This window comes from Siniperca chuatsi, linkage group LG18 (assembly GCF_020085105.1).
Source record: "Siniperca chuatsi isolate FFG_IHB_CAS linkage group LG18, ASM2008510v1, whole genome shotgun sequence".
Taxonomy (NCBI): domain Eukaryota; kingdom Metazoa; phylum Chordata; class Actinopteri; order Centrarchiformes; family Sinipercidae; genus Siniperca; species Siniperca chuatsi.
In genome coordinates, this window is record NC_058059.1 from 4,948,783 (window position 1) to 4,962,530 (window position 13,748).

General features: G+C 39.3%; 1 protein-coding gene and 1 long non-coding RNA gene across 2 annotated transcripts; one reads left to right on the forward strand and one right to left on the reverse strand.

Annotated features, from left to right (window-relative positions):
• Positions 1-467: 467 nt before the first annotated feature.
• LOC122865757 lies at positions 468-7,349 on the reverse strand. Its single transcript, XR_006375540.1, has 2 exons — positions 7,173-7,349; positions 468-1,433 (listed from the first exon to the last, which is right to left on the reverse strand). It is a non-coding gene; the product is annotated as an uncharacterized LOC122865757 (long non-coding RNA).
• On the forward strand, positions 1,218-12,581 carry LOC122865756 (cardiomyopathy-associated protein 5-like). Its single transcript, XM_044174596.1, has 8 exons — positions 1,218-1,444; positions 3,339-5,304; positions 7,398-7,453; positions 7,693-7,783; positions 8,917-9,011; positions 9,110-9,308; positions 10,598-10,726; positions 11,967-12,581. Exons 1-8 carry the CDS (start codon positions 1,218-1,220, stop codon positions 12,144-12,146), a joined length of 2,943 nt encoding a protein of 980 aa, XP_044030531.1. The 3' UTR covers positions 12,147-12,581.
• Positions 12,582-13,748: the final 1,167 nt, after the last annotated feature.

A 13,748-nucleotide genomic window follows, 5' to 3' on the forward strand; every position in this document is an offset into this window, starting at 1 on the left:
TGCAGATTATATTTATTGATGCATTAATGTGTTCATCACTCTAATATTGCAGCTGGTTAAGGTGGTGCTTATTTTAATTACTTCATATGATGCTGTGTAGCTTAATCAATAATAATGTATCATATTTTATTTGTTGATTATATTTTGTGTAAATCTGCAAAGTAACTAAATTTATCAGACAAATGTAGTGGAGTAAAAAGTACAATATTTTCTTCTGAAATGTAGAGGACTAGAAGTATAAAGTAGCAGAAAATGCTCAAGTACATGTACCTCAAAATTTAATCTGGTCATTAAAGTAGGAAGTGACGACCTGCAGTTGCCTTCGCACAGGAATTTACTTTTGTTTCTACTTTAGTGCTTAACTCTAATGTAGAACCATAAGTTGTATTGATGATTGATTGTTTACCGCTAGTTTAGTTTAATGTGATATGTAGTAAATGAGCTAAATATGCAAAAACATTGGTCCATTAAGAAGAAAGTGCATATTTAATACCAGTACATTTTTATTTGTCATGTCCATTGGGTAAGTTTATGATTTACAGAAGGTACGCCGGACTAGTTCACACACGAGGGCAACGTTTGCCCAGACACAACCTGTTGACTATAAGCAAAACCCTCCCCAACTCCTCCAGTCTTTTATTTCCCATGTAGTATCTCTGTTACACTACAAGACAGACATAAACAGGTGCGAGGTTGACATTTTCGTAGAAGTCCAGTCAAGAAGAGCTGATTTCTAAATACAATATGCTGAATTTTTGAAGATTAAATTAGCATATTAGCCCATAAATACGTGTTATTATTATTATTATTTGTTTTGTTTTCCTCACCAGTTCACTGTCAACTGTTAAAGCTGAATATGGGATTTGTTTTATCCCTTATCAGCTGTGCACAACTAAAAACCAAACTAAACCCTTTCAAAGTACTTTTCTGCCTGTGACAGACTCATGACATCGGATATAGGCTGCCAACAAAACATTATATTTAGACCTGGCAAGAAAAATAAAGCAGATGCATTTACTCCATGCTGCTGCATTTTTTTACAGTTTAAATTCATCACAGGCTACAACTAATCAACCCCGATTAACTTATTTATTGTATATGCCAAATGCAAGGGTTCAGCCCGTGTGAACAGATGACAAATTAATTTCCCTACATGTTGCAAATGCTTCACATGAAACACTGGAGGACCAGTTTTCTATTTCAAGATTACGCTGAGCATGAAAACTCAACTCAAGCACGCTTGCTTTGAATGTGATCAACAGAGCACAGCGCTGAGTTGTGGTGAGAGGCTAAAGCAAATTCATCAAGATATTGCAACAATGGATACGTTGACAGAAGATCTCGCACGGTCAGATGTGGACAGTGAGATGACAGCGTTGACATCTGAAGATATTGCTGAACAAAACCTCGATGCCAGCGATGACGTGGAGAACCTTCGAAACAGGTAAAAATCAGCAACTGTAATTCTTAATATTGTATTCTGGATATATCACTGCAGCTCAAAGTCAAAGTTTTCTGTGTGATGAGGTTTGCTTTATAGTTTTCTTAATCAAGTTGTTGAGCAAAATCTATTTTTTTCCATTTTCAACAAATCCCAAGTAGCTGTTTATTTTACAGTAATGAATTGGATCCATTCCCATAAACTATATTCCAATATGTGGTCATTTTGTAGGCTGCAGTTTGTGGTGTATTGAACTGTATTGTGTTAATAGTATTTTGTCCACATGTCCATCTTGACAGTATATCAGTGAGGGTAGACTAAATAATAGAAACACCTCTCAGTATAACCCAATGTAGTTCAACAGCACCACAAACGGCCTTCAAAATGACCATACATTTGAATCAACACCTCAACACAAACTGAACATTATAACCTTCTTGAGGGGAGGATTTACTGTAGGACTGTTGTATGAACCTGCATTAGTTTTAGCAACATGTACCTAATAAACTGGCAACTGAGTGTATGGGCGTTGAGTGTGAGAGGAGGACAGGGTGTGGAGAAGAAAAAATTCAAGTCAAAATAAATGTAATCAGCTAAATACCATTAAAATATCAGTGATTTTTTTTTTTACATTTTGTTTTGCATGGAAAATACACCACTACATGATAATTTTACAAAAGTCTTCACAAAATTATCAAAATAATTCATTTCTAATGTCCAGATATTTTCTGATCTAGTTAATTTATCTTAAAATCTAATTTAAGCCCTTTAAAACTGTTATCCGATTCTACTCCTCTATGGCTGACTTGATTAGCTTAGCTTGACCAGATTGTTACTCCTCATTGTTCTCAAACATATTTTTATGAGCAGTTTGCTTCATACACAGAGAAAGTGATTCAGTTTGTTGCTGATTTTACCAGCTATAATGCCAAAGAATGTGTACAAGTATCCGCTTGACATTCAATCAGTTAGTGGAAAACATGGGAGTATTAGCAACAAAATAAACTGAGGAAGAAAAAAATGAAAAAATAAAAAGGGAGACAAAGGCAACAAAAAGCCTAGATAATCACCCTTAACCACCCACATTTCCTGTATAGCTTTCACTTATATTTGTATGATATTGTGAAATATTACTAAGGTGTGAAATGTAGATTTCAAGCTACAAGGTGCTTAATAAGAGTTTACCACATTCTGTCAAAGTTAGAGGGGTTTTTTTGCGACAGTAGTTTAGTTGAGCGCCTCCTATTTAAGCCTTGTACTGCTTTGCTTTAGTGAGACAGACGATTTTTAGCATCTAACTTCATATTTAACCATTACTTCTCTGTGATGACACGTCGTTGGCAGCTTATTCATATTTTCTAATTGTTTTGGGTCCCTTAACACCACTACCGACACTGCTACGTTTGTTATGTTTTCGCCTGCTCATTTCCGACAGCAGGGACTTGAAAGTCTGCAGTGTGAAATTCCCTTTATTTTACACGTGGGTAACATTTTTGTGAGTAAAACTTACCCACAAATGGCAGGCAGCCTTATGTAGGAATTTGGGGGCATCGATTATGCTAATGATCAAATCTCACCTACTCATGAACAGGTGATATTCATCAGGCCGAAACAAGCGATTTAGGACAGGTTTGTGCAGTTAAAAAGAGGGTTTGGTGAATCTGACTTGGAACACTCGTATGAGCAAACCTCAGCGAAAAAAAGACAGGGTAGAGGAAAAGAATACAAAAATGTTCGTGCATGAAGCCAAATGTCAAAAATGCTGAGCCAAATGGGTTGAATTTTAGAGCACATGAAAAAACTATGGCTTAAATTTGCTTCTGAGGACTGGCATCTAGATAGATTCTGTGTAGTTTTATCTCACTGCCATATTGTTTCTCTGTTACTGTGCCTTCAGTTTACGTGAGGCCGTCCACGATGACAACGTCCGGCCTAAGATGCAGTGCCTGATGATGGACTCTTCCTTCTCCATGGTAACTATGCAAGGCGAGGACAGCGGGATCGCATGGGAGACTACCCCTAGTCGCTGCACCACGCCATGGGCATCCGAAGCTGGAAACCCCACTGTGGATCTCAGCTCTCTGGTTGCAGTACGGCCTGCAACAACTGGGTCAGTTCCAGCAGGAAAGATTATATTTGTCATGGATGAGGAGCTGATTTCAAGACGGAAGAAGGAAAGGGTAAGCAGTCAGAAGAGCAAGGCAGACAGACAACGAGAAGTCCTTGTAGAAAGTTCTGAAAACATCTCAGGAAGGCCGGAGTTAGTAGGAGTCTCACAGCCAAATGTGAAAACCGAAGGAGAAGGAGACGAAGAGGAACCAAATGATCCAATGGTAGATAAAGAGCAACGGCTGTTCAGCTTAGTGTCTGAGGGCTCTGAAATCCTCAACATTGTTGTTCCTCCAAAACTGGCTACTGTGGATGAAGAGGAGAGCAAAGAAATGGTGGACAACCTTTCTTATCTGGAGGAGAGTCCTGTTCCTAAAGCCAGTGAAGACACCCATGATTACGAGCTGGTGATCTCAACAACAGGATCAGGTGCAGCAGGAGGTGACCAGGTCATGCCCTCACCTTCCATAGGTCCAAATGTAATGGATCCACCAGGGGCTCCAGTGGCCAGACCTCCGGGCAGAGGAGCTGCTGGCAATGTGGACTACTTTGAGGCGTTCACCCTGATCGATGCTCAGGCTCCAGGAGGTCCGGCTGTGACCGCACAGGGACAGGGGGAACAAGAGGCAGAAGTTGCCACTGAGAGCCAGGACACAGAGAAATCTGTGCAGTCTAAAGACGACGCCACCACCACAACAACTGTGGATAATGACATGTCAGACACAATCAGTCTAGAGGAAATCACCAGTGAGCTCCTAGATGAAGTCTTCTACGGTGGTACAGACAACTACATTAAAGGTCTAGACAGAGAGGACGGAGTGGCTGAAGGTGCGCCCTCTAGACTCCCTTCAAAACAGAGTGGTTCGACTTTGTTTGGAAGCCAAGAGGACATCCTGACTCCAATCTTTCTACCAGAAGGACCTCCCAAAATTATTGACCCCATTTTGTTGGAGGAGCCCAAAGCCATGGCTTTCCTTTACACTGACCTGTATGAGGAAGCAATCGGCAGTTGGAAAAAAGAAGAGGATACAGAAAGTATGACCTCTGAGAAGTCTTTCCACAGCAGGCATTCAGACCGGGAGGCCAGGGGATATTTAGAGAAATATGTCCTTATAGATGAGACTCCTGCGGTGGAAGTGGAACTAACTGATAAAGGAAAATGCCCAGAGGAAGGTCCTCAGGTATTGTCACAAGAAATTTATGATTTTGGCGATTTGCTGTCCGAGCCTGAAAAAGGTGAGATGCCAAATTCAGAGGAGGAAATCACAGACTTCTTCAGGTCCAGTGCCAATTCTTCTCCATGTGATATTGAGCCTTTCGCTCGATCATTCGAAGAGGATGAAACCCCAACAACTACGAAGAGTAAAGACAAAACAAACAAAAATGTCTCGATCAAGGTAGAAAAAGTCGCTGTAGATCCACTTAGCATCTCGAGCTTCGAGTTTCCCTCAGAGGAAACTGACTGGGGAAGTACAGATGATCATCCTACAGCTCTGGACGAGAAAGATGTCAGTGTGCATACAGATCAGGAATTGTGGAAGCAAGATTCGGAAATGCAAAAGCCAGTTGCCCCTCCCAGGAGAAAGGAAACATCCGCTCCTAAGACATGTTTGGACCTAACACCCCTGACTCCAGTTGACGTTATTATACAGGAAAAAGAAGAGGCTTGTGGAAAGGAACAGAGGGAGGAGGAGAAAGAGACGGCATCACCAGCAGAGACTGCCGACGAGGAAGATGGAGACGGAGAGGAAACGATGCAGCCCTCCTGCAATGTTGCTCTATCTGAAAATGTGTTGGCTGCAGTGGACTCCCCTCAAACTGAAAGTGTAAAAGATAACAACAAAATAACTGTTAGAAACACAAAACCAGTTGCAGCTGAGGAGAAAGACACTAAAACAGTAGACGAAGAGGAAATAAGTGAGACTGAAGCAGCTACAAAACAAACAGAACCAGAAGAGGTAGATATTAAGTCATCAGAATTGGCTAAAACAGAGGTTTATCCAGAGAAACAAGGAGATAGTTCAACTGCTGTACCAACTGAACCAGCTAAAGACAAAGGGCAGTGTATAATACTTTAACTGAGCTATTTTCAACAAGTTTAATGTCAAGTGCCTTGCTGTTGTGTCCTTACTCAAGGTCTTAAAATCACAGTAGAATTAGCCTAAAACCAACTGAGATAAATTCTTAAAACTTTGTATATAAAGAGTGCAAAATATTGTATATCTCAGTCTAGTTTTTATAATTTGTACCCATTTATACCTGGCTGTACTCATACTGCATGAATTCAAAAATCTAAATCTTGTCTGAAACAGTTACTATCATGTTGATCAAATATCCAGAGGAGGAGATTTTCCTTTGTTTCTACAGGTTAACCCAGTTTCTCTGGTGCAGACGGGTGGCAATAGTGCATGAATCATAGCCTGTTTGAAGGGAGAGGTTTGGGTCACGAGTCTGAATAAAACGGGTTAGAGTGAGAGTGCCTGTGTCGGTGTTTGTGTGACGTTAGGGTGGATCTTCAGCTATAAATAAGCCTCTCTGGCTGTTAACCTGACACCTAATCTCGACTAGGAGTCTGTGTACCTTCTTGTAAACAGTCAAAGAAACTGTGTAATACGTGCAATGTACATGTGCATATTATTCACACATTCATTTTTGACGATTACCTATACCTTATAATTCTTTGTTTAGTTCTAATGTTTTCCCAAAACCAACATAACTACAATCAATGCTAAATTAAAACATTTTAACTGTGTGCATGTGTTCTTACATTATCCACACCAAATATCAGGCTGGATCATGACCTTGGATAGATGCTTTTTAACTGTTTTTTTAGACAGACTGGACAGTGCAGTTTTTACCCTATACGTGATCATTAAAGCAGGTTTATGTCAAGCATTATTTTGTAGATACTGCTGACTTTAATGGTCCCATCTGGAGCTCAGCAGTGGTCCCGTGCCTGCTGACCTCGAAGATATTCACACTCCCAGACAGTCATACATATGCACAAATGTGGTATAAATAATATATAAAGAGAAGTAAAGGTGTAGTGCAAGATTGGTGTTTTGTTTTTGCAGAGTAATGGTTGTGTTTAAAGACCTGTTATCATCAGGTTAAATGGGCTTTGGCGACACGCAGTGTTACAAATGAGCATTTTCCTATTTTCTAACTTTTTTAAAATCACCTTTTTTCCCCTCCACATCGACAGGTGGCAGCTGTGAGTTGATAGCTTACTAATATTAACTTACCAAAACAAGTCTCAAGGTCATAGAAGCACAGTAGATAGAGTGGATATGCCAAAATAGCTAATAAATATTTCCCCCAAAAATTAAGTGCTGCGATGTAAAGAATTATTAAAATTAAGATGCTAACAAAATATGTTATCAACTGAACAGAACTTGGCAAAATAAGATTACTCCAAGCTTTGGTTTCCCTGATGTGTGTGTCTGATTTTAAAGCTAAGTGACACTTAGCTAGCTAGTTTATCTCCGTAGCCGTTAATGTAGCATTCTGCTAGTTTAGCTAACAATAATTAGCTGGGGGTGATTAGAGCTATAAGATACAAAGAGAGTGAAATAAAACAAACGCCGGAAATAAAATAACTCAAAAATAATTAGCTACCTACCCTGGGCTGAGTAAACCCGGGTCTCAGTCTTTCTAGTCGGTCTATTTCTATATCAGAGGTCCCTCGTCGGCGCTGTGTTTGATTACTTGGAGAAGTTAGCTTTTTGCTAACTCCGCGATGGACAATGTCCCCGGTTTTTGCTCGTCGGTGACTTCTGAAGAAAACGGACCAGAAACCTCCGACAGCTCCTCGGTGGAAGATGGATTAGTCGACGCTTTTGGCGACTTGGCTGCCCTTCCGGTCGAGGTTGGCGAGAGAAGACCGACGTGTTTACGTTGCCGGTGAGCTGAATTAAAGTGAAGCTAATGCTAGCTAGCCAAGTTAGAGTGGTTGGACCAGGCAGGAAAGAAACCCTTCCACTCCCCTTCTTCTCCTCAAGTAACTGGCATGCTTTAATGAGGGAACAGATTTATGTCGTTACAGAAAAGCTGAAGACCAGCTGAAACAGAGAGATGGGGGCTATGGTTGGGAAGTAACTGGGCAATCACAGCTTCACGTCTTCAACTTTCCTCCCATGTAGTCGCCCTCAGAAGGTGTGTCTCTGTCCTTTTCTTCCACCACAACCCCTGGAGGTCTCCACATGTCTGTATGTAGTGCAGCATCCTGCAGAGGTGAGTTACTTAATATAACATATGTGACTGCACGTTCAGCTCAGCACAGAGGCTGTGTCACATTATTGATGTCTACTTTTAAGGATAGGTCTTAAAACATTGTAAGTGCTCATACTGGCCATTCAGAGATCCCTTCCTTATGTACTTCCAATGTAAGTGATGAGGGACAAAATCCACAGTCAAAATTAAACTCCAAAGTAGACCTGAAGCTAATATGAGGTTTCAGCAGTCTGAATTAGACAAATCAAGTGGATATCTTCCAAAGTTACGTTCTTTTTAGTGCAAAATCTCCTCTTTTTGTTACAGTTTTTGCAAAGAAACATTGGAAGCATGTTTTCAGAAGGGATCTTGTAATGTCCAGTATGAACAGGAGTAATGATTACACCAAGCAAAAACCTGTGTCAGTACTGTACTGACTGTAGTTTTCAGAGGTTTTGTCCCCTCCAACTGCTAAAATCCAGATAAGAGAAGAGAGGAGCTGATAAAATATGAGGACACACAAATATTAATCTTCATGATGAGGAGTGTGTTTGCCCCGGACTTCACCTCTCAGGCTACATACAGGTTGCCCTAAACCTACAGACACTACTCAGGACTCTAAAAACTACTCACCCTCCTTTACCTGTATTTTTTTGGGGGGGGGCATTACATTTATAATTGGATTAAAAGGTGACGTATGTGATATTATTAGTACATAATAAAGACGCTACAGTTGAATATAAGTCAATGCTAAGTCAGCAGAGGACAGTGTTTCTGAGCCAAAAAATTATTTTGCTGACTAAAATTATTTGTCTGAAAAGTCTTTGCATGTGATATTCATTTTATTAACTTTTTTTATTTTTGTGATTTACAGATGTAAATAAAGCCTTATTTCAGTCTCACATCACTGTGAAACATTTAGGCCCCATTTCCTATTCTTATGTTACACTTATAGAAGGCACAAAGACCAATTTTATTATGATGTATTATTTGCAACTTTTATTTATAAACTATAAATAGTAATTAAATATAAATTGCATTCATATTGTTGTTGGTTTTTTTTTTTCAGGTTGAAGAATGGCAAACAATTTGCACATCTTTTATAAGAGGCTCGTGGTTGTGATCAACTATACTAACCTCTCGTGTACTTTCAGGAGAGCAGAGTACTTCGCACAGTGCCTCTACTTGCTGCTTGTTTGCCACAAAGAAAATGCAATGTCATAGTTGGAAGGAGATTCAATGAGGAAAAGTAAGCAGTATTTCTTGTTAGCACACTGATTTCACAACACCGTTGTCACTGAATTCTCAAATATATTTGGTTTTTGTCTCCGTCTTTTTTCCTCTCAGGCACCCAGAGCTGGCTGCGGTATGTCGGGACAGCACAACGCTGATCCTGTACCCGGGCCCCAACTCCCAGAACCTGGAGGAGTTAGTGCAATACCAGGAAGTAGGCACCGTGAAACATAATGTGATCATCATAGATGGCACCTGGAGCCAGGCCAAAAACATGTTCCTCAAAAACAGCCTGTTCCACCTGCCTAAACAGGTGTGTATAACTGTTTTTAAAGGGGATGAGGTTACGTGCGAAGAGATAAGGAAGTTAATTTTTTCAATAGCTGAAAAGAAATAACAAATCTTTTGCCCTCCATTGCGTCACGAAGGCCAATTAAAGATATCATAGGCAAGATTTATTTGTTAAAATGGTCTTCGTTTATCAGCCTAAATCACCTGTCCACCTGAGACAGTGTAAATCCTCACATTAAACCCTCACATGGAATTACTAATTGTAACTCAAAGCAAAATAAAGAAAATGTCTCTTAAATGTGGGCGCATGAACACTTTGGACTTATCAGCATTTCTCCTCTTCCCTCTCGTTTCCTTAGTAACGTTTGGTGTTTTGGCTAAATGCATTCAGAGACCAGATTGGTTTGGAAGAACGAGTATTTTGGAAAAGATCCTCTCTCTCGCGCTGATTTATTGGCAGCTGCCAGTGCAGATTTCTCTTCAGTGGCTTTAATGTTTCTATCGTTCAACTATTTTCATTATATTAAAATTTTTATCTAAAGTTGTAATCCTTAAAATTTCAGTCCTGGTAACAAGTGGAGATTAATTCTACAGGTCCCAGAATATAGCAAACACTCGCTGAGCACCGAAGAACAACCGGTGTATCTGTTTACAGTGCAGTCAAACAAACTCGCATTGTTTTCGTAAAGAAATTCGTTAATAATAATCACAATCACGATCTGATTTCATTCTGTTCGGGGTAGTTTTCCACACAACATCAGGGCACTGTAAAAGGAGTTGGTTACCTTGCTGAGAAGTTGTAGGTGTGCAGATCTTAATCTAACTGTGGCTGCTCCTTGTTCCATTACTCCCTGCAATATTTAAAGTGATCACAGTCAGCACTAACCTTTGTGACAAAAACATTGCGTTTCCTGTGTTTGCTTCACAATAAAAGCCACCCCATGTTTTGCCAGTTGAACACTTTTAATGTGAAGCAGCAGCAGTAACTTAATACAGCTCTGATAAAGCTGTATTACATGCATGCCTCGTTTCTTGTGAATCCCTTGTGCATGTGAAGGCAATTTGAATCCAGCCCAGGAATGGTGGTCTCCACCCGCCACTAACAATGAAAACTACTATATGGAGAGGTAATTACTGAATGTAAATAAATTAAATGACTATTGTTGAATAAAATTCAAACTATAAATAGTATTCAAAAACAGGGTTTGATTTCATGAAAATCGTAAGGATTATAACTTTAATCCATTTATATGTCAACAGAGAGAGAATGCCACACTTGCACTATTGATCAACTCTGCTTTGGTTTACCAGGTCCAGCTCAATAGGACTCTGTCCAGTCAGTATGTGATCCGCACACAACCCTCCAACATCTGTCTGTCCACGCTGGAATGTGCCGCTGTCGCCCTGTCCATCCTGGAGCAGAATGACAACATCCAAGAGGTGACGTGGTGAAATAGTTATGGTTATTGTATATGAGTATCCCATTTTCTGATCTTTTTTGTTCCACAGAAGTGAACATTAAAGGCACAGTTCACTCAAAAATCAAAAATACATATATTTCCTCTTACCTGTAGTGCTATTTATCCATCTAGATTGTTTTGGTGTGAGTTGCCGAGTTTTGGAGGTATCGGCCGTAGAGATGTCTGCCTTTTTTTAATATAATGGGACTGTATGGCACTCGGCTTGTGGTGCTCAAAGCGCCAAAAACTATCAAATAGTTCCTACATGAAACTGCACACAAAAAAATCTGTGGATTATCTTGAGTAACTGGGTCATGATTTCTGGAAAGAGACATTGATTGATTGAGTTTTTCAAATGTATTTTTTTGGCGCTTTGAGAACCACAAGCCGAGTGCCATACAGTCCCATTATATTAAAAAAATGAAGACATCTCTACGGCCGATATCTCCAAAACTCTGCAACTCACACCAAAACAATCTAGATGGACTAATAGCACTACAGGTAAGAGGTAAAAAGTGTGTTTTTGATTTTGGGGTGAATTGTCCCTTCAACCTTTTAAGTTCATATGACAAACAATTTACACATCCAGCAGTTATGGAGCAACATTATCATTCATTTGGAGTCATATTTCTAGTCACCTGATGAATTTAAGTCCAATATTCACTCCCCGTTTAGCTCTGTTTTTGGTCTCTACTCCTGAGGGAAATATCTGGCTCTTTAGCTGCTAAATGCTCCACAATGTCCACTAGCTAGTCGCTAACCTTGTCTGTCTGCTGTTTGCTGCTGGACAGGTAGCGTACAGTGGGGTTGTCAGAGCTTTTTTTTGCTGTAAACAGCTGCCTGTGTTTGGAAACGGGGCTGATGAGAGCCGTTAGACTGAACCAAAACAGTAAAGTCGCGGGCCGAAAAAACAAAACAATCAGCCGAAAGACCCTGAAATGCACACTAGAGCTGAGAAGAACTGCACAGTTCGGTGATAAATTTCTTGTAGGTTCATTACCACGAACGACCCCTTTCACTTACATGTAGTAATTTGATTAATTGTTAATTATAGCAGCTTTAAAATTACAAACAGACGCGAAGTGTGAAATCACTAAAGCCATATTATAAAAATACAAACAGTGCATAGATGTTTTTTCCAGTGGACCAAACAGAGGTTGCAATGGAAAGTAAATAAATGTATTTTTCATCACTCTTCCCTTCTTCATCTGTTTGTCCAGGTTCTGCTGAGGCCCCTGAAAGCCCTGTGCTCCTTCCAGCTGCAGCACGGCGCTCAGATTCATCACAGCAAGGAGCATCTACTGAAGAATGGCATGTATGACAAGCCCATGCCCAAGAACAAACGCAAGATAAAGAGGATGGAGAAACTCGTCACTGACCACAACATCTGTCCAAGATGAGGGAGTGACCTGGCAGAGAAACAGGGCTCGACTCATCTCTGCATGCACAGCTGTCTACGCTGCACAGGACTGTATCATCAGGGCAGCAAGTAGCAGCATCAGGGTACAGACATGGAAACCACTGGACTTATTGGGAGTTTTGTTTTTGTTTTTGTTTTTTTAGATAATTGCTGGTAAATGTAATTTATGTATTCGTCATTAATTTTAAATAAATTAATGACAAGTTAAAGTAGTAGTTTAAGTGTCATGGTGTGACAATAAATCAGGTTTCATTGTTTTAAAAACAGTTTAAATTGTTCCTCTTTGCACTTTATAAACACTGTGGTGCTTCTGTTGTGATTGACTGCTAATGGAAGGGCTGATTCCACTGATGTTTTTCAATAAACTAAATCTTCATTGGGATACGTTACAAAATAAAAATACCTCTAAAACTCATGTGATATTCCATGAAACTACCCGACACACACAGGAAAAAAGTGACACTGCAATTGAGAATTGTATTGTACTGTTTTTTGAGCTCAGCGTTATTGATGATGTGAGCTCTCCAATATACAGTAAGGTACAATTTAGCTGTAAGGTTTGTTTTTTGTCATAATTGTAGCTGCAGGCCTACAAGGAATGTTTATTAGATATTACACGAAGCAAATTAAGTAAATCTGATTGCATAAGGTCCTCTATGCCATAAATAACATCTCATTAAAATATACATGGATAATAAATCTTATTTTGATTTTAGGTCTCTAGTAAGTATCAAATTTGCCATTTCATATGCTGAGAACTGAATGAAATGGTTTATATCTTCAAAAAATGCAATAATGTGATAATTCAAACTTATTAATTGTAAACCATGCAGGTGAAGTGGTTTTTAAGTGTAGACATGATGGATTAATGGGGTCTACCCAGCTGTTTAGTGCCACTTTCAACTTTGTCATGTGTTTAAGGATCAAATTACAGATTGAATTAATAAGATGTACACAAGTTACCTCCTATAAAGAATAATTAAAAACTTCTTTCAGCCTCTCAGCCTACTAAGCTGTTTTGAAGTTCCTCCAAAGTAAGATTTTTCCTCTATATAATATTTTCAGAAATGTTGAAATAAGAGCAAGGATTGTTTTTCAGTGTGTAGAAAACGTGTGCACCTGTATGAAGCAGTATGGCCCTCAAAGGGAGTCAGATTTTACGGTTTGTGCATATAATAATAAATATAGATACTTTTATCTAAAGTACAGATACCAGTTACAACTGGAAAAAATGCATGTAAAAGAAGGGGTAAAAGAAATTCACAGTTCTTAGGACTGTTAAGCAAGGCTGAGAACAGTCTTACACATATAAGACCATATATGTTTTCATTTTTCGTCTTCAATATAATTCTTAATCGAACTGAAATGATGTACCATCCTGAGAACAAAATGCAATAAACAAGTACACAAAATGAATAAATAAAACAACAGGAGATAATTAAATAAAGGCATAGAAATGTCTTTAATTTAATGGTCTGCAAGTACTCTCACATTCTCTATGGGTTTTTTACTGGCGAATTTACTTTAATGTAAATTAAAGTTTCTGTTGACAGTATTTTGTAATGTGCCTTGAAGTTGCCTT

What these genes read in the sequence shown, in the direction of transcription:
- LOC122865756 (XM_044174596.1), top strand. Translation starts at nt 1,218, where the DNA reads ATGAAAACTCAACTCAAGCACGCTTGCTTTGAATGTGATCAACAGAGC. An exon ending in CCGACGTGTTTACGTTGCCG is followed by an intron (nt 7,454 to 7,692) that starts GTGAGCTGAATT and finishes CCTCCCATGTAG; the next exon opens with TCGCCCTCAGAAGGTGTGTC. An exon ending in AGAATGACAACATCCAAGAG is followed by an intron (nt 10,727 to 11,966) that starts GTGACGTGGTGA and finishes CTGTTTGTCCAG; the next exon opens with GTTCTGCTGAGGCCCCTGAA.